At 46.4% G+C, this 19,927-nt stretch overlaps 1 protein-coding gene across 1 annotated transcript; it reads right to left on the minus strand.

Moving 5' to 3' along the window:
- Nucleotides 1–158: 158 nt before the first annotated feature.
- LOC125706850 (myosin-7B-like) lies at nucleotides 159–16,518 on the minus strand. The gene is made up of 28 exons (XM_048973693.1): nucleotides 16,443–16,518; nucleotides 15,610–15,786; nucleotides 15,367–15,431; nucleotides 14,846–15,134; nucleotides 14,109–14,206; nucleotides 13,773–13,878; nucleotides 12,911–13,039; nucleotides 11,609–11,734; nucleotides 11,410–11,514; nucleotides 10,676–10,864; nucleotides 9,790–10,016; nucleotides 7,582–7,861; nucleotides 7,333–7,400; nucleotides 7,091–7,154; nucleotides 6,840–6,947; nucleotides 6,159–6,205; nucleotides 5,589–5,638; nucleotides 4,525–4,623; nucleotides 3,670–3,712; nucleotides 3,235–3,334; nucleotides 2,769–2,900; nucleotides 2,620–2,693; nucleotides 2,323–2,407; nucleotides 2,112–2,193; nucleotides 1,794–1,864; nucleotides 1,620–1,712; nucleotides 1,005–1,121; nucleotides 159–593 (listed from the first exon to the last, which is right to left on the minus strand). Exons 2-28 carry the CDS (start codon nucleotides 15,754–15,756, stop codon nucleotides 426–428), a joined length of 3,162 nt encoding a protein of 1,053 aa, XP_048829650.1. The 5' UTR covers nucleotides 15,757–15,786; nucleotides 16,443–16,518; the 3' UTR covers nucleotides 159–425.
- Between the last annotated feature and the right edge of the window lie 3,409 nt (nucleotides 16,519–19,927).

The raw sequence follows: 19,927 nt of genomic DNA on the forward strand, positions 1-19,927 counted from the left end.
ACAGGTGATTTTACCGGGGGTGCAATTGCGCCCCCTCGTGGCCAACTGAAATGCTATTTGAACATAAGATCTATAAAACTAAATTATATTGTAAAATTATATTTGAATGTATGGGCTGTGTTAATCATATCCACGTGTAATAATAATTTAAATGTAAACGTATTTACATTTTTTATTTTTATTTTTACAAATGTATTTATTTGGATGAATTACTAGTTGAGCTCTCATCTTGCATTCCCTAGGGGGAAAACCTAGAGTCGCCTATGTGGCACCATTTAAGCTCACGTTTCCAACTCAATGACAGCATGCACATTGGGCTTTGGTACAGGACTTAATACCGTCTTTAAATCTGATTGGCCGTTTGTCCTCAGACCTAATTATTTGATAATGCTGCATCGGTATAGTCTGAACCTAAGAACTTCACTTTAGTCTTGCTTAGAGCCCATTTTATGTTGAGCTGTTTGTTCCTGCGGTTCTGGCTCCCCCTGCTGGTCCAATATTGCACCACTCAGCACTGCCCTTTGTAGGCGCCCCTTCTCCCGAAGAAGCTCCTGTTCCTCTGTGTTTTGGCTCTGTATTGTTTCTAAAACATTCTGTTGCAAAGGAAACAACATGTTTAGGCACAATATGAATTTTAAGCTAAAACAAAGAAGCAACAGGCGACTGGGTCGTTAAAGTTCTTAAAACTAAGAGTTGTCTATAAATGTAAATATAGTTCTGTTCTACTATCTTGCTGTTGTATGTTTTAACTTTACTTGAATTACTCCAGTAAATCATCTGGTTACATGTATGGTGCTGAATCAAAGTGACAGTTAATCAAGAAAATAGTACAAGAAAACATTTCTTGATAAGAACAGTTAAACGGTGTATTAGAAACCCCCTTTATTGCCTGGTTTGGGTGTTATGCTGTTTCTTGGACCGAGATGCCTGGGTGAACGTAAAGTAGCCCCAGGCAACACCTGGTGCTCGAGTTCAGGTGAGTGTTCTGCGTTTCTGGGTCATACCTTGATTAGCTTCGATTTCGTAGCCCGGTCCTGTAGTGATCGACTTTCTCTCCGCTTCCGTGCCGATGTGTCGTTCACCCATCCCAGCTGCTCCCTCTCCCGGAACAGACTTTTCAGCTGGAAAGCAGATCCAGATCACAATCAGGAGCCGCACGAGATCAAAGTGCTCTGTAGGACACACTGTATTGTTTTGCGCAGGATCCTAACAAGGTGTAATTTTGTAAATGTCCTTGTGTCGCAATGGTCAGATCAGCAAATGACCCAGTACCGTTCATCTTCTACCTGCTTATCCTGGTCTGGGTCACAAGGATAACGTTATAGTTCATTATTAATTCATACCGCTGTCACAGTAGCCAAAGGCTGATGACATCATAAGCCCCTTTAATGTGTGACATCATTTAAATAAGAACTTTTTGTTGCTATCCATCGTTAATGCTTTGGGGACACAGAGGCGCCAGGTGGCTTGCATGTCATATAGTTGTAAAGGTATAGTTTCTGGAGTGAAATCACCAAGTGTACAGTTCTCAGGTTTACAGCAGCCTTGTGGGGTTTGAGCCTGCGGCCGTTTGACCTTCAGCGAGCCCCTTTAACCGCTCCGCCACCTGCTGTTTCTACCTGCTCAGTGACCAGCCGCATCTGGTTGTCATGGTCGATGTACTTCGGCCGGATCTCCCTCCTGATATCGGGGGATCCGCTCCGTCTTCTGTCCTGTGAAGAAGAGAGGGTGCTGAGTGAGATGGGACCCCCCCCCCCCCCCCCCCCAGAGCAGAAATTCTGACCCCAACATACCTGTTGCAGTCCCTGCACTGCCAGGTCCCCCTCTGGCGGCAAATGCACAGTTCCTGTGTCGCTCTCTGTAACTATATACGTTAACAATTTTGCTGAATCCAGCTGGGTTCATTTTAAGACCATCACAGTGCAGTGATTCTGTTATTTTTGTGTTTGCCTGTAATAATGCGCCGAATTCGCTTTTGCACTCCACCTTAGTAAGTGGCTCTGGGTGACAGTAGCTGCTAACTGAAGGAGAGGCAGCATGCAATAACTGCAGCCGGCTTTTTATACATCCACTAGAGGGGGTTAGCAGTAGCTTTGCTGCCTGCATCTCACCTGATCCTGTAGACTCTAGCTTGGAGCAATTGGTACGTCCCACACTTCCAGCCCTCTGCATCTGCTCCTTCAGTTCTGCCACCTGCAGCACATAAAGTGTAAGCGAGAGCACTCAGCATCACTTTGGGTGTTAGAGCCAGACCTCTCCTGGATTAATCAGAGCAAGGAGAGTGGAGATCAACCCATGTTTCGGGGAGGGGGGAGTTGGTACCTTTAACTCCAGGGAGGTGATCTGGCTCTGGGATTCTGCCTGCTCTGTATCTCTCAGTCTTTCGAGATTCTTCAAAGCTTGTTCCCTGTCAAACAGAGGCATACACACCTTTTCAAAACAACACTGAGCAAAGCTTCAGTGTATATCCTCTTCTCCATATAATCTAGACCTAATCTAGTTTCCTGCCTTCAGATTTCAGCCTGCAGGGTGTTAGTCACAAGTCAATATCCCTAAGCAGCATAGTAAGTCTGTGACATGACAGTCTACAGTAGAGAGGAGGACATGAAGGCTTCATACTTCTCCTCTAGCTTGTGCTCCTGCTCTGTCAGCTGCTGTTCCAATCTGTGCACCTCCCTACTTTTCTGGGACACCTGGAAGGAGACATGATGCTTACAGGGGCCGAAATGAGGCTGCTGGGACGTTTCTGTGCCACTGAGGTCACCCACCTGCCCCCCTGGTGACAGCAACTCTCCCTGCTGCTCCTCCACGTCCCCAACTTGCAACCGTGGCACGTTCCATACTTCCTGTATTTCCTCCTGAACTTGGCTCAGCTCTCCATCCACCTCCTCCAGGGAGGTCTAGGAGGACACAGGCCCAGAGACACTGGGGTCACCAGACTACTACCATAAAGACAGTCCTTATGCATCATCATATACAAACGACAACATCACAAACATGGAAATAATTGGAACAGCCAAGATTCTGATAATGAGCATAAAAACAGTGACTTGACTCCTCTGAGCACTTCCTGACGTGCCATGGTGATTTGCGACGTTAAATGAAAACACTTCTTCTGTCTCTCAGGCTACAAATTCAGTCCATGTGATTTCAGATTCTATTGACCTAAAGGAGAAACAAATCAGGATGGTTTGCCTTTTATTCAAGGACGAAAGATGAAATCTGAAGACTTGCCTCCCTTAAGGTCTGGACCGGTTCCTGGAGGTTTGAGGGGGATTCTGGCGCCCGTGTGGCAGTGGACCACTGCGCCTGCTCCATGGGAGGACTGGAAGAACTGGAAAAGACAGATAATATGAAAAACAGAGTTGCTGCCCCTCCAGCGATCCCTTCACATGGACACTATTCAAGGTAAATCGCTGTCATGACACACATGCCACCTAATATCCTGTGTTGCCTGAGATGGATTCCAGGCCCACAACCCTGATCAGGGAAAGTGGAAATAGATGTGCCACCAAGCCTGCATTGTTTCTGTTAAGCCTGTACATCACCATCTCAGATGCCCACTAAACATCTTCAGACTCTGAGGGAGGAACCTGTTTAGACGTGAATCTCCATACCCTGGCGTATGGTTCACAGACCATCAAAAGCTCGAAAGCATCAGGCACTTACTCCGTCTCTGTTCCTTTCTCCTGCATCTGAACAGCTGCATCATCTGCAGACCAAAAAAAAAATGAAAAGCTGCAAAGCTACGGAAACAGTGATATTTCCCAACCGGAGTTGACGTTTTAATGGCCGTTGACTCATGAGTTGACTTATAACTTCCTTTTGTGTTGATGCAGAATCTGAACTAAACTAATTTTAATCCAGAGTAAAACACAGTCTCGGCTTTATTGCATCAATCACAAAGGCAAATTAACAGAAGTCCTACTAAGTTTACAAGGCAATATGAATTAGTTTTTCCCTTATGGTTTAAACACACAAAACATCTGTTGGCAATTCTAGCCATTATGTGAAACTGTCAGTTATTGAGGACTGAATATTGTTAAACTGACATAAATTTAGGCCCTAGTCATTCTAAAGTTTGGTAAAGCCGGCCTGTATACTGTGATGTGGCCCAGCTATGTGAATTTAATATCTGGCAGCAATGAATTATACCAGAGTCTAAATAGCTAGATCTGCTATCTCCCTATGGATCGGGAGTCCTGGCTTCTCTTCCTTCCAAACATATCATGAATGAGTCCTATCCAAGTCTTCCAAGTGCAGCCCTTCGGTCCAAATTTCCTGGCCTGAGGTGACACAGCTTTCGTTTCTGCCCCCCACCCATGATCTCACCTTTCAGGTAAAGCTGAAATATCTCTTGATGCACAAACCACTGGTTTTGATTATAAACATCTCCCACTTTCTGTCAAAAGCAAAGTGCATTTGCTTTGCGTTCCTGCTTTCTACACCCGGGGTCTCCACATGGCAAGCCAGGTCGGTGCTCCAACACTCGGATGCAGGAACCCGCAGCCAGTGGGCACTCACTTTGAGAGGAGTATCTGTAAGTCCTTCCCTCTGAGGTAGCTGGAGGAGAAGCTATGACGAATAAAGGCTCAATCAGAGGCCACACGAAGCCAGCACCTCCTGCAAAGGATGGCCCAGGCCTTCATTAACTCAAACTATACATTATGCATCTTTGCACTATACGCATACGTACAATACAATACAAAAAACGACAATTTGATACACTTTGATTCAATACGATTTGATTCAAATACAACTAAATTCAGTTCAACTGGATATGACTTAGATCAGTGGTTCTCAACCTTTTTTGCACCGCGACCCAATTTTTACCAGGCCAGCTCAGTCACGACCCTGTATCAGGTTTAATTAACACTATGATCAAGAACACAGTACTAATCAATGCCTACTGCATAAATCTGATTGGACGTGTGGGTGAATTTTAAATTAAGCATCTGTGGTTTGGCGTTTTCGATTGGTTGAGTGTATTCATAAGTATTTGCAGACCCAAGACCTGTTTATAGGTTAATTTTAGGACTAAGGCTGGGAAATCTGATCATAGATCAGAAAGGAGCTTGTAGTTTTTTTTTTCCTTTTTTTCCAAAACAAGTCACTATTTATTTTTGCACTGCAAGAACCATCCAAAGCTCTGTGGTAACTGATGTTGATAATAAGATCTTAACATGAAAAAATATTACTGTTGTATGCAGTAATTGTGATGTGACGGATGAATCGATCTGAAACAGCTTTATCGTTTTTGGCCAATTTCCTTCTGAATTCCAGCCACATTGGGAGTTTTGAATTGGATCTGTCTACTGGCACCGCGTCAGCTTCGTAGTTGGATGACTGGCTTTGAACACGTGTAAGTCAGATGTAGAAGGCAGACCCCCCCACCCCCATTTTTGTCAGGGAAACACTGGCCTGACAATCCAGACACCTAATAATTACCTCCAAGCTCTCCAATCACAGGTTACTCTAGCACACTTATTCTGATTGGTCGGAGGGGTACGGTAGATGTCATTCTGTTGTCATTAGTATATATTTTACCTTTGAGCGATACAGTTCTGATCTTTGTAGTGAGAACTTACCCAGGTGTCTCACCCCCTGACCAGTCTCGGTAGAATCAGAATCACTCTCTCTAAAGGCAATCAGAGTCACCATGATACAAACTTACTGCAGTCACAATCTATGAAGAGGAATATATTGCATTATCTCTTGAATTTTGTCATAACTTTCACCCAGACTGAAGCTAAATCACAGTGTCAGCTCCATGCACAAGTTTTAAATTCATCCAAAGGATAACAGCGTCTTGAATAGTGAGTGTTACTGCAGATGACATTTATACAAAACAACAGGTCTAGACCAAGGCTGTCCTATAAAGTCTTATAATCTCCCAAAACTTCTTTTCCATTTAAGTTTAATACTGCTGGGGTCGTAAACACTAGTGTGGGTGACACGATCACATTACTGCACACATCGCCCACTCACGATTTTGGATTTCTCTTCTGAAATAATGGCTCACATTTGGGTCTAGTTTCCATGCAGTTAATGGCCCGACAGCGCGGAAACATGAGAGGAATCTGAATGCAATTACTCTAGTATTATGAAACATGTTACGAAACCAGGCGGAGTGTAGGAATCTCTAGCTCCCGACTCACATTGGGTATCTCAGCAAAAACGCACCCGTCCGTCCCTCCAATGGCCCCTGAAAGCAAGCAGAAGGGAAGAAAAAAGTCGCCGCGCTGAGAGATGATCCGTTATGAAGGACATGGATGATGTGAATCTACCACAAACATTTTGTCGCTCGTTGGAATTGGAGGCAGGGAGGGGGTGGCATTAATAAGGGGGGACTTTAAACCTGGGAGGATTCCCATTACTCATGCCTGCATGGAAATGACGGCGGCTGATAAACAGGAAGTGACACTTCTAAGCATTTTACTGTTTCCTGTTTACCGCGCCACACGTGGGGCTTAATGCCGTTGATTAATCGTCCTCCCCACCCTCACCGCTCAGCAGGGAGTTAATTAGCCTGTAGATATTATTTAATCAGTCTCATTTTGTCTTTGTAAGTAAAGTTAAGTGGCACACCACCATAGAGTGAAGACCTGCGGCTCCTTTATCGTTATTGCTGTTTATCGTTATTGCTTTATCTCATTCTTGGTCTTTTTTTTTTAACCTGGCAGGCTGCTAACAGCTGATTGCTAAAGAATATTTTTGTACAGTATTGATGGATTAATATATCAGTCTGTGTGTCCGTCTGGTGTAATCATGCACTCCTTTGCTGTGTGAGGGATGCTGCACTATCTGAGCATGATTGGGAATTTGTGCTACTTCCTTACGCTGGTTCCCGTCAGTCTTTGCAAAAGCTTCCGGTTTCTGCTCCTTTCAAGCTCCAGCTGCCGTCTGCAGGCATCCAGCTCCACCCTGCCTGGAGCGCCACCTTCCCCCTGGTGGATACACGGGGAATCACATGCAGGTAGCCGGCCGGTACAGCTACAGAGGATGTTGGCTCATGTCTGGTATTTGCATACATCACAACTGAAATGGTGCCTAAAACATCTATGAGGTACAAATTCCTGTTCTACCTTACTTTGACCATGCTGAGTTCTGCTTCTGCTTCTGCCTTCTGCCACGACAGGGTTTGAATCTCCTTCCTGTAAGCCGCACAGGAGCAAAAATAGGCACCCGTACTGCGCAGGCCTGTCTTTGGAGAATTAAAATTCTCCAAAACAGTGGCGAAATCAACAAAGTTTTGCAGTGTTCAGGGTGCAGGTGCCCCTAAGCACTAATTTACATGTTAGGAACTTCGCAGCTTAAACGTCAGCCACTCACTGGTTACTCTCTGCCTCGCTCTGAAGTTTCTCCACCTCCGCAGCCAGCTGTGCCAGCTCCTTTTTCAACTAAAACAGGACAGACAACACCGTCCGTGTGAAATGCATGTGCAGAATGACAGCCGAGACCCCAGGTACCCAAAACCCGCTTGCAGCCCCTATCACAGAATTTTTTTTTTTACAAAACCTCATTCTTCAGGCAGACTGTTCAAACATTAAGCCCTTCGCTCATCTCTTAACCGGGTCGTACCGTGTCTGCAGGGTGATGGCAGTGGTGTTGTTGCTCCTTGGCGCCCTCTAGCGCTTCCTGGGAGGCCTGCAATGCCTTAACCACCTCACTCCACCTCCCCTTCCACTGTGACCCCACTCGACGCAGGTTCTCCAGCTCTTCTGCCATCTCTGCGTCAATCCGCTTATGCTCCTCCCCCTTCCTCCGGAGCTCCGCCTCCTTGTCCAGAATTCTGGCATCCAGGCTTTGACACTGACTCAGCAGCTCCTTATTTTCTTGGTGAAGAGCATTGCAGGATTTCCTGTTTACAAAGTGACAACGCAGCATGTCTCAGGATTTCTGCTCATGGAATATCTTCACCTTATAGGCTATAAATAAACCACAGTACCTGGAAAAAATCTGGAATTGTTACCTATAAAAAAGACAGAGTCTGGCCTTGTTTCTGTTTTAATGCAAAACAATGTGACTCATACAATACCAGTTATGAGTCACTGCGCTCCCACAAATAATTATATAGCTAATGGGCTTTACAGAGGCTCTACAAAAAGTTCTGGCAGTGATCAGTCCCCTTAGAAATCCCAAGGGCACTAACCTCCCTACTCATCCCAAAATGAAATGTATAAATCCTTGGTAATGCATGATCTCCTTGCCTAATCCGTCGTCTCTGCTTTGCTCTCATGCCAGGCGACATGATAAAACTTGACGCGATACAAAATGAAAAGTTAATGGAATTCAGATGCGCATACGACAGGGAGGTTACGCTGGGGACATGCTTTGGAAGTCTGGACGCGCAGCCTGCAGCTGGAGAGGTGAGTGCAGGAGCACCGGCGCTGTCAGCGTCGGCGCAGCTGCGGCAGATGCCGGTGTTTACCTATCTCGCAATGTCTCTGCAGACGGACCGGAGAAGCAGCCCTTGTTGTGGCCATATGCTCTCTGCCGTCTGCGCAGCTGCAGAATTACAGAGACGGGACTCCGTCAAAGACTTAAGCGATGATTAAATGAGTTCTCAGTCAAATCGGGAACAATGATGCTGGGAAAATGATGCGCTGTCCCATATTGCAAAATAAATCCATCACCACCACTTTCTCTCTGCTTCTCCTGTTAAGAGTCTCAATGGCAGCCAGCCCAGCAGGTCAGACCGGGCATCTTATTCCACGGCCCTCGGACTCCAGCTCATTTTGAGTCATCCCTAGACATTCCCAAGCCCTGAGATATAATCTCTCCGGCTGGTTTCAGGTCAGCCTTGGGGCCCCTGGCCAATGGGACAAGCTCAGAAAAGCTCTCTTTAAAGATGGCATCCTTATATATCCCCGAGCGACTCCCCCCCCCCAGGCTGATTCCTCTCGATCTCGCCCCGTCATGGAGAGTGAACCCGGTAATGCTGTGGAGAAGCTGGATTTGCACTGGGAGCATGTCCCTTCGGTCATTACCCACAGCAAAATAAATTGTCAGCTAAATTGAAACTTGGAAAATTATTTATAGTTGAGGGCAGCATACTTATCCGAAACAAGGCTCCCCGTCAGGACAGTTCTATCAAATACACACACATTTTTTGTGCCACTGACATCTGCTGCACTAGTCAGACTGAAATAGTTTTTATGTTTTTTCCACACTTCTGGGTTTCTTTGGGTCTTACCACACATTTCCCCAGACCACTACCTCACAGACTCTGTGCATATTCCTACTAGTCTGGCATTTTCTGTTAACCCCAGCAAACAGATATTGCATAACAGTTTGTCTGTCCTCCTTCATCCGTCCTCCTCCCAGCACACTAAATCAGTCCTCTGGGACCCACAGATAGTCCATGTTTTTGCTCCCTCTTATCTCCCTTCAGGGAGCAAAAATGTGGACTGCCTAGCAGGCAGCTGGGGAGGAACAAAAACATGGACTGTCTGGGGGGTCCCTGAGGAGCGGGTTGGGAAACACTGCCCTAAGTGATCTAACCAGGGACCATCAAATTAAAATAGACCAGAGTGGCTAACAATGCATGATCACATTAGCAACTAAGAATTAAATTCTGGGAGACTTTAATATTGAAATATTTCTAGGTGGTGTCGGGGTCGGGGCCATGGGGGCACTGGCTTCAGCTGATTGGCCCCCATAGTGCCCTCTCCCTGTCGTCATCAACTCAACACATATCATTGGCTAATTTCAATTTATGATCATCTACCACAGCTGTATGGGTTCCAGGGGAGTGTAGAGCCCCAGGCTGCACAGCCAGGCTCTGACCTGAGCTCCTCACACCTCCCTCTCAGTGCTGTCACTTCCTGGCCCCCCTGCCGGGCAGCAGCTTGCAGTGCCCCCATCTGGCTGGCCAGCTGCGATTTCTCCTTCTCCAGGGCTGCGATCCGATCTGTGTGGAGCGGCCTCTCCGCTTCCAGCTCCCGCAACCTCGCTGACTCCACTTGCAGCCTCCGTCTCTCCTCTGCGAGCTCCACCATCAGACCCTCCTTCAGCTTGCAGGTGAAACATAGAATATCATCATATTCATTGCGCTAATGTATAAATGTTTACGGAAATTGATTTATTGACCACTCCTGAGATGACCTAGTCCACAATTTTATTAGGTCATGGGAGCATTTTCATTGGGTCCTAGAGGGTTCGGTTAAAAACATAATTTTGATTTTAATTTCTGATCTTGGGCTTATTTTTGAAGGGCCGCCTTTCTGATGAAGGCACTGTGCTACTGTTACTGAACCATGTTCTACTTACTATTTATTGTTAAATAAATTAGGTTAAAAATTTGGGCCATGACTTAATGACTAAGGGTTGCAAGACTAAAGCAGCAGAGAACTGCTGACTTAATGAATATTTAACTCACAGTTACATATGGATATTCTAGGTATAATCTGGTTCTTCTGTGGGATTAACACAGGGGTCTCCAACTCCAGTCCTGGAGAGCTACTATCCAGTAGGTTTTCTATCTTACCTGGCTTCTGATGAACCACAACAGTTCTCAGGTAAATACCAGAAGCCAGGTAAGATAGAAAACCTACTGGATAGTAGCTCTCCAGGACTGGAGTTGGAGACCCCTGGTTTAACGTGATGGTCCCACGGTTGTAGTGGGCATGATGACCTCCTGTTTTTGCCACATCAGCTGGAGCTCCTGGCCCACCTGCTCATTCCTCCGCAGCTCCTCCTGCATCTGCGCCGCCTCCTCCTCCTTGCGCTTGGCCTGGGCCCTGGCGTCCGCTAGATCTCTGTGGAGCTCACCAAGCTCGCCACTGAAGGCCTCCCTGCTCTTCTGGGCACTGTCCAGCTGCAGCTCCAGGCTCTGCGCCCGCCAGTGGAGTTCAGCCTTCTCCTGCATCGACGTAGCAGCGTTGTGCCGCATGAAAGTGCGCGCTGTGCAACAGCATTACTGCACGTCCGTCTCATGGATTGGGCTTTGCTGTTGTGCCTTTGAATAATTCCTGCATCCTAAAATTGCTTCACAAACATATCTTACCGCATAAATGTCTATAAACTAGGGCATAGGAGTTTGACATTGGGGGTGGGACACAACTTAATAACTCGAATGTAAAGGTCTATTTTTTAGGTGGCCAAAATAAATACTAGGGGGTACACGTCCCCCCCAATTCCCCCTGGTTCCTACTCCCTGGGCTATTAAATACAGTTGTACTGCAATAACACTTCAAATTTTTATTGTAAGTAAGTTGTACATGTAGTAAATGGTACAGTAGTTTAGGCAGGTTCCAGCCAGCAGTGCTGTGGGGGAGACGCCCTGAATGTTTGAGGGGCCCAGACGTGGACAGGAGCCTTGCAGCATGCCAGTAGTCTGGGGGTTGGGTTCCAAGGTAATGTTTTGTCAAAGGACCGAGGATTAAATGATGCAAATTAATAATGCACCTGTAGGAGGCGATCCTTGTCAGCCAAGGCCTCTGATAGCTTCACCTTATGGTCCTCCACAGTGTCCTCCAGCCTGACCACCTTGGAGGACAGCAGGTCTCTCTCCTGGAGGAGTTAAAACAGCAGAGAATGTCGTGTGGTGTGGTGCTGACTGAGAGCTGAAGGTCAAAGGTCATGTCTCCCTGAGGCCTCCACTCACCAGGCCGGCCTGGGCCAGCTGACCACGGGCCTCACTCAGCTGGTCCTGGAGCTTGATCTGGGCCTGTTCTGAATTGCTTAGCCTCCGGTTCAAGCCCTCCATCTCAGTCAGAGCTGCCAGTCGGCTCTGCGTGGGACAGAATGCATGTGGTTTTACTCAGAAAGCCTGCATCAAGCAGGCTGTAAATGTAGATCATTCAGGTAATTCATTCAGATCTGGTTTGTCTCCTCAGATCGTTGATGCTGATGGTTAAGGAAATGGGTTTGTGCTCAGCAGTAATGAATCTACATAACTCAGGCACGTAGTCAGGTAGTAAAAATATGAATCTGAATCACCCTTGAAATTTGCTTTCCAGGAATGGTGACCCCCCTCCCCCCCCCCCCCCCCCGCCCCCTCCAGTGATGGAGGTGGAACCCTCACCTTGTTGGCAAAATATACTGAGGATTGCTGGACCTCCCACAAAATTTATTTCTGGGTATGGACCTGGCATTACTATGCATATTGGTGGCTCTGTTAAAATTACCCCCCAAGTTCGATTTCTAGTTTTTACGGGTATCTCGTTAGAATGACTTTTACCGGTGTATCTTCCAAACAGAGACATCATTTCAGTTGGCTACAGAATACCTTGGCCAAAGCTGTGCCAGCACGACGTGAAAAACATGACACTGAGAGAGATGATGACATCACTTATGTCTTTCTGGAATGCTTATGCGATATTCCGTCCCAGTTCCAGCTCAATTGAGTGTTTTGGTTTGAAATTACAAGGTGGCACCAGTGTTATCCATCTGCTGATTTCTCCATGGAGATTTTGGGTGTTTTCTGATAGAAAATTCGGAGGGAAAATTCCCAAGCCCTGAGATATAACACTGGCCTTAAATACCTTGAGTTATTTTCAAATATCTAATAGTCCAATTTGGTCAGTCGGGAGTCTAGCTTTGTGGCCAAGGTCATTCAGGAACCTGGTTTCCCCATCAACACTAATAAAGACGTCTTTACTGTAAATCCATTTGCAGGCCGTATAGACAGCACCTACTCCCACAGTGTCCATTTGATTATATGTGTACTATTCAGGATGACAAATGTTGCTCGTAACCTCCAGTGAGGCTTGTAATAATTCAGCATTCATTTGACTGTCAGTGACGTGATTTGTCCAAGCCACACTTCATCTTGTGTTTTCGGCCACACTCCACTGCTCCTTCACTGTTCTGGAGCTGCAACGGGGGGGTACTAACCCTGTCTTTATGGGAGAACTGCAACAGGAAACCATGTCCTGGTCTGTTCAAACTCCAGTGGGACACTGACCTCCTCAGATAGGCGAACCTGCCGGAGGGCTGTCTCCCGTTCTTCCTCCAAAGCCGCCACCTTCCCCTGAAGCTTTCTCAGGGCCGGTCTCGCCTCCTTCAGCTCTTTCTCGGCCTGCTGCTGCTTTCCCTGTGGACGAAACCAGAGACGATCTGGTTTCACCAAGGCACGGTATGGTTAATGTACATGCTGGAAGAGGTGTTGGTGTGGCCAGCAGGTGGTCTTTGTGGATCACAGTGCCCCAATGCAGTGATGGGGACACTGTGCTGTAAAAGTAGTGCTGTCCTTTGGATGAAACGTAGAACCAAGGTCCTGAATCTCTGAGGTCATGAAAGATCCCTGGTCATGCTTCTAAGGAGTAGGGGTGGTACTGTGATGTCTTGGCTAAATTGCCCAGTGTGGCCCTATCAGATCTGACCTCATAATCACCCCATATATCTAGCTGGTGAGTTCTCTCCTGCCCCTTCAACACCTTAGCTACTGTATGGTGAGCATACTGGTGCAGAATGGCTGCCGTCGCATCATCCAGGTGACACACAGTGGTGGTGGGGAAAATGGCTCTCTGTTGGTTCTGTAAAGCGCTTTGGGTGTCTTGAAAAGTGCTATATAAATGCAACTTTCATTCATTCATTAATTCCCTTTCCTCTTTTTGCATCCCTTTCCTGCCTTATACTTCCTGTCTGTTGGAGTAATTTGTAAGCACATTACCAGCAGAAAACATTGAAGGTTTGATAACAGATAAATGCCAGAAGAAAAATTATTTAGTTCTTGTCGTTCCTAGAAACTGACGCCCGTCCTATTAGGGCAAAAGACTGAATTGAAAGGATAATATACAGTTAGTCTGATAATTTGTCACTCATACATAGATGTCTTCCTGCACTGTGGGCACAGATCGGCTGAGGAGGACAGTCTTCTCCCTCTCCAGAGTCATCCTCATCTTCATCATATCTAGCTCCAGTTGCTGGACCCTTCAGTGCATGACCCATCCAAAGACAGAAAGAGACAGAGATAAACTTCTGGTCACTACCACACTCACGACATATGTGACGATATTGATGGGAACATACTGCGGCAACATATGAATATTTATGTGGTCAGTGAAACTAAAATGATATAGCCTGAAAAGTCTGATTACACCGTTCAGGCTTCATATTCAGTTGCATGATGTTGAGTATGTCAAGTATGATGGCAAACTCACTTCTCCTGAAGATCTTTATGTCGAGGGCTGTCCTCAACATGACTTGGCTTTGCTGTGTCCTTCTCTTGCTCCAGGGCACTCAGTGCCTCCGCCAGCTGCTGTGACAGGGGCAGATGAATGTCAGTGTGCTACGGGTGACATGCTGGCTCAGTAATTAGCATGTTAGCCTCATGCTAGTATGCCAGTGTGTGTGGAATTTCCATGTTTCTGCTGTTTGTATGGGTTTCCTTATGCAATCGCTCTCTGACATGCAGTATTTGGGAACTGGTATCTCTGTGTTCCCACAGCATGTGAGTCTGTGTGCTGGACTGGAATCACATCCAGGTTGTTTGCTGCATTGCCTGACATTGGCTTCCGGTTCTATGACCCTGTACCATGTAAATGTTGTGGAAGATGGCTGCATGCTTTGACAGCTCCATATGTTGATGCTAAGTTTGTAGAGATGTAAACAGTAGAAGTGTATGGCTGCTGCCTGATGGATCCTCAAGCACAAATGTTCTGAGGGCAGAAGGAAGTATTATTGGTTCTGAGAGATAACTAATTAGATTGTAGAAGAGGTGGGACCAAGACATTTGACTGGTTGATCCCGCCTCCTCTAGTTGCTTGGACCCACCCCCTATACAATCTGATTGGTTATCTCTCTGAACCAATTATTTTTCTTTCCGTTCTCAGAACATTTTTGTGTAAGTAAACCTCACATGAGCCAAGCACAGGCTGAGGGAGGCGATGACAGTCACCTTGTGTCTGAGTTCCAGCAGCTGTGTGCTGGACTGGCAGTGTTGCAGCTGCACTTCCCTGGGCCCTAGCAGCTCCGTCTGGCTGTCTAGACGCCCATGAGTCCCACACAGCCTCTGCCCAGTTGTCTCCCTCCAAGTCCCACTCTTACACAGCGGGGACCACAGGTCTGCCCTCGGAGAGGGGCATAGGGTCCGCACGGCGCCCTCCGGTCCCAGGCGGGACAGGGACTGCCAGCGTTTCATTCCTGTGGAGATGTCAGGACTTGCCACACACTCCCTGTATGGAGAGCTGAAACACATCGCATTGATGATACGCTAAATTTATATATTCAGGAATATGCAGTAGTGCACGTCCTACTCGGTTGGTGATGGGGGTCATGTAACTTTCTCAACCTGACTATTCACCTGAGGCAGAGTGACCACTAGCTAATTTCCTGGTGTTCATGCTCACTGAGCATACTGACCTATGTGAGCAGTGGTTAACTGAGTAGACTGAGCGATGGCTGATGGACCACACTGACCTGCCGCTGCGGGTGGAGAAGGTCCCAGACCCTGAATGAGCTCCATCTATGCTCCATGCTGAGGACTGACAGAACATGACCACCAGTTAGCACTATGGTCAGGTTAAGGCGCACCAAAGATAACCAGCCTGATAATTAATCACAGTATGTCGTATTTTGGTTGAGTTTCCTTTCTATCGCTCCCACGATGCTAAACGCGCTGTTTTCTGTTCTCTATTTCCTGCCCTGGTGCTCTTGTCTCACCTGAGCTTTGATGTCCCACATATCTGGGTGGGTTGGGGACAGCAGACTGGGGGCTCTACCAGGCGGGTCGTACCCCCCCGGGGGCCGTCCCAGCTCACTTCTCCAGCCGCTTCCACTGCGCTCCCCATGTGGGGGCAGCTGGGCCATGTGTGGGCCGAGATGACAGTGCTCTTGGTACTGTGGGGGTGGGGGATAGGTGTGTCAGCCCGGAACAAAGACACCCATTCGTCACAGGGACACCCTCACTCCCACACTGGTCTGTAGAATGTTCCGGAGCGGAACGGCTTGCTCCCTGCCTGCTCAAAATGTTTCTTTCACTGCTATGAGGACTGTCACACCACACCCAGGAGAAGATAAATTTCCACTCAGTTGTTCCGTCGAATGCTAAGCAGGCCGAAGTCAATCCCACCACTTGATATGGCGTCTTATCAAATGGTGCCTAAGACCCTGTGAAATTAAATGCTGCGATATCAAGCGATATGTCAGAGGAGGAGCCCGTGTAGGAGAGGCTATGAGAAGTACCACTTGGTGCTTGCTGTAGCTGCAACAACCACAGCAAAATTAACTCCACTGGCATGAATCTCTGGAATGGCTGTGATAACAGCAGCAAAATCAAAGGTTATGCCTGAGATCACAGATCTGTCAGGTGCATAGCTAAGAGTAGAGTCGTTCTGACGTACATCAGATTCACCAAAGGACCCATTGGTTTCAGGGTACAATGAACAATTCTGAACGATGAACAATTAGTGAACAATTCTGAAAATACCAACAGGTGTGCATTAAGCTCGAAGTTAGTAAATGAATATCTCACGAGTGTAAAGTCTTCTCCGTACCTTATTAGTGTGTCTTTTTCCGTCTCGTCGCAGGTGACCAGAGAAACGACGCTCTCTGCACACTCCACTACGCTGCTCTGATTTGGAAAGAAGCTATTGAGAGTGCAGCCAGGCAGCTGGTGTCCGTGGCAACCGGCATAAACAAGACCTAGGAACATGGAGGGTAATGTTAATCACTCTGTCGGCTTACCGCGGGAACAGCAGATCAACAGGAACCCCACACGGGGCAGCCAGTCTGTGGTGAAGATCCCTGGTCCATCTCGTGCCCACGCAGCCCCAGTGCTGCAGTAGGTGTGTAAACACTGTGGCACATGGCTGAATCCATCATCTGTGTCATTAAGTGGTCACATCATCCGTATCATTAGTTGGTCACTTTTGCTTCATTACCTCCTACTGCGATTACTACTCCTGTTATTTTTAACCATCCTATTTCCAATCTGTTCTGATCAATGACACACTTCACACATGCCCCCCATTGCAGTCCCCCTCCCCTCAAATCCGAACTTTATAGTAACTCTGCCATTTACCAGCACTTTTTATACTTTATGCTCATTGTTTATCTATGATTTTTATTTATTTATTTATTTATTTATAATTTATTCCAACATGCCACATATGTACTCTCCTGCTTCCGTTATTACCCATAGTAATTACTGCATCGGTGTTTACTTCTATATTGTGCGTCAATGTTTTTAATGTTTTTTCCTCTCTGTTTTTGTCCTGTCTATCTATGCACTATGCAGTAAGTCAGCTCGTGAACATTTTTTCCCTGCTAGATATTCTATGGTAGATTGTAAGTGGTATTATTGCGAAGTGGAAGTGGTCAGGAACAACAGAAACTCAGCCTCAAAGCGCCAGACAACATAAAGTAACAGAGCAGGGCTGCCGAGTGCTGAGGCATACAGTGCGTACAGTGACGGTCACCAGTGCTTTGTTGACTCGGTAGCTGCAGAGTTCCACACTTCCTCTGGCACTAACCCCAGCACAAAAACTGCAGCGGGAGCTTCATGGAAAGGGCTTCCATGGCCGAGCAGCTGCACAGAAGCCTCACATCACCAAGCTCAATGCCAAGCGTCAGAGTGGTGTAAAGCACACTGCCCCTGGACAATGGAGCAGTGGAAATGTGTTCTCTGCAGTGACAAAATCATGCTTCTCTGTCTGGCAGTCTGATGGACGCATCTCAGTTTGGTGAATGCAAGGAGAACATTACCTACATTGTGCCAACTGTAAAGTTTGATGGAGGAGGGATAATGGTATGGGGTTGTTTTCAGGGGCTGGGCCCCTTAGTTCCAGTGAAGGGAACTCTTACTGCTTCAGTATGCCAAGATATTTTGGATAATTCTATGTTTCCTTTGTGGGAACAGTTTGGGGAAGGCCCTCTTCTGTTCCAGCATGACTGTGCCCCAGTGCACAAAGCAAAGTCCATAAAGACATGGTTGGGTGAGTTTGGTGTGGAAGAACTTGACTGGCCCACACAGAACCTTGACCTCAACCCCTCTGAACATCTTTGGGATGAAATAGAACAGAGATTGTGAGCCAGGCCTTCACGTACAAAATCAGTGCCTGGCCTCACAAACCACTGGATGAAAGGGCAAAAATTCCAACAGACACACTCCCAAATCTTGTGGAAAGGCTTCCCAAAAGAGTGGCAGCCGTTATAGCTGCAAAGGGGAGACCAACTCCATTTTGATGCCAGTAGATTGTGTGTGAGTATGTGCAACACCACGGCCCAGGAAACGTTATTTCGCATCACCGTATGCAGTATATGCAGTATATGCAGTATATGCAGTGTATGCAGTGTACTTAAAATGGTTGGTGTGACAATGAAGCTATACTTGACCTGACATCTGTAAAACATACAGTATATACAGCTATAGCACGACAACAATATAGATTACAGATGAAATGTGTCAATTCATATTGGTGATATTTCTTGTGTGACTCTAGGTCCTTCTAAAGGCTTCATACGTTCCCAACCCTTGCCAGTCGTGCGTCTTGATGTTTTCTGTAGATCATGCATCTGTGGAGACGGATCTTCTGAGGGCTCCACCGCACATATGGGGGGGGGGGTGGGGGGGTGGGTGGTTTGTTTTCTGGTTTCACATAAACCCTTAATGTCTCCCAGTCAGCCAGAGTCTCATGGCAGAAGCTGGGGAAATCTCATCTGAGGAGGATTCTAGCATCTAATTAATAGATAGATGATTGAGACGGGGCCAGCAGTGAGGAGGGGTTAGCATTAAGGCTATGAGCTGAGAAGTCAGCTGAGTGAGATTGTTAGCTTAGCTGTAGCCCGAGGACATCCCCTGGAAGTCTCTTATCTGATTCTATGGCCTGTCCAGTTCACAGTACTCTGGTCAGCAATGGCCCACAGCTCTCCGTCAGACTCGGCACTCAGACCCAGCGATAAATGCCAGTAAATCACCATGAGTTTCACAAAGGCCTCTAGCCACAACTGGAACTTATAGGCTAAACCATAGCATAGCGCGTAACAGCCTCATAAACCACTTCAGGAAGGAACAGCTAACCTTAGTGGAATCATTGCAAGTAAAACTGGAAAACGTGAGGTGCCATTAAATATTCCTGTATTACAAAGTACAGTATTACAAAGATAATTCCGTTTCACAGCTTTTGTGCTCTGAATTTAGTAAACATTTTTGTGTCGCACTTGTCTTTGGTCCTCAACTTTGGATGGCTTCTACAGTTTAAGCAGAATTAACACAATTAACATTGTAGGGCTGCCATCTGGCGTGACACTCACACTTTCAGACTCTTATGGCAAATCTATATTATTCCGTTATAAATACAAAATTAGTTACATCGAAAGCCTTGGGGTAGTTTGCAAACCCTACAGACTATTCACAAGGTAATAATACTGTTACATGCATTTGAATGTGTTTGCAGACTTGAAAATTGAAAATCTCACACCAGCCAGCTGATCAAAGTTGACAGCCCTGATATTGTAGTAGATATGGATCGGTCTGGTGTGTAATATATTCTATCTCAGCCTTGTCCACTTAAACATCATGGCACAATTTTTAATTTGGAAAGTTTAATTAAAAGTATTTTCAAAGTATTTGGATTCCACCGAATGCAGACACTGGTACAGTTAAAGTGTTTTCTATCAGTGGCACATTTTGTCAAAGCATCTATAACAAGGAGGACTTCTCTCAGAAAATCCAAAAAACGTGCTGCTCTTGTTCTACAGTCTTGGTCTTTTTCTATATTTATGGATCCCACAGGAGGCCATAGTCTAGGTACAGTGGAGGGGTTATATGGTCGAGCGTTAAACACTAAGCGATTTAAGTGATGGGGCATTTGTTCAAAGAGTAGGAACGAACATTTAATTATTACGACCCTGTAGGGTGAAGTCTTTGGGAATAAGTTTCTGAAATAACTCTTATAAAAAGAGACGTTTACAGAAGAGATTTGTTTTGTGTATAGCAAATAAAGCACTGCGTCGCGTGGTAGTGAGACACAGATATTCT

This window comes from Brienomyrus brachyistius, chromosome 13, assembly GCF_023856365.1.
Source record: "Brienomyrus brachyistius isolate T26 chromosome 13, BBRACH_0.4, whole genome shotgun sequence".
In the NCBI taxonomy this organism is placed as follows: Eukaryota; Metazoa; Chordata; class Actinopteri; order Osteoglossiformes; family Mormyridae; genus Brienomyrus; species Brienomyrus brachyistius.

Excerpts from the sequence above, each read along its gene's own strand:
- LOC125706850 (XM_048973693.1), bottom strand. The coding sequence starts at position 15,756 with ATGGCCCAGCTGCCCCCACATGGGGAGCGCAGTGGAAGCGGCTGGAGA. Across the intron at positions 7,155-7,332 it reads AGCGAGGCAGAGAGTAACCA|GAAGGAGATTCAAACCCTGT; the intron begins GTGAGTGGCTGA and ends TGCGGCTTACAG. Across the intron at positions 3,713-4,524 it reads TTACAGATACTCCTCTCAAA|ATGATGCAGCTGTTCAGATG; the intron begins GTGAGTGCCCAC and ends TTTGGTCTGCAG.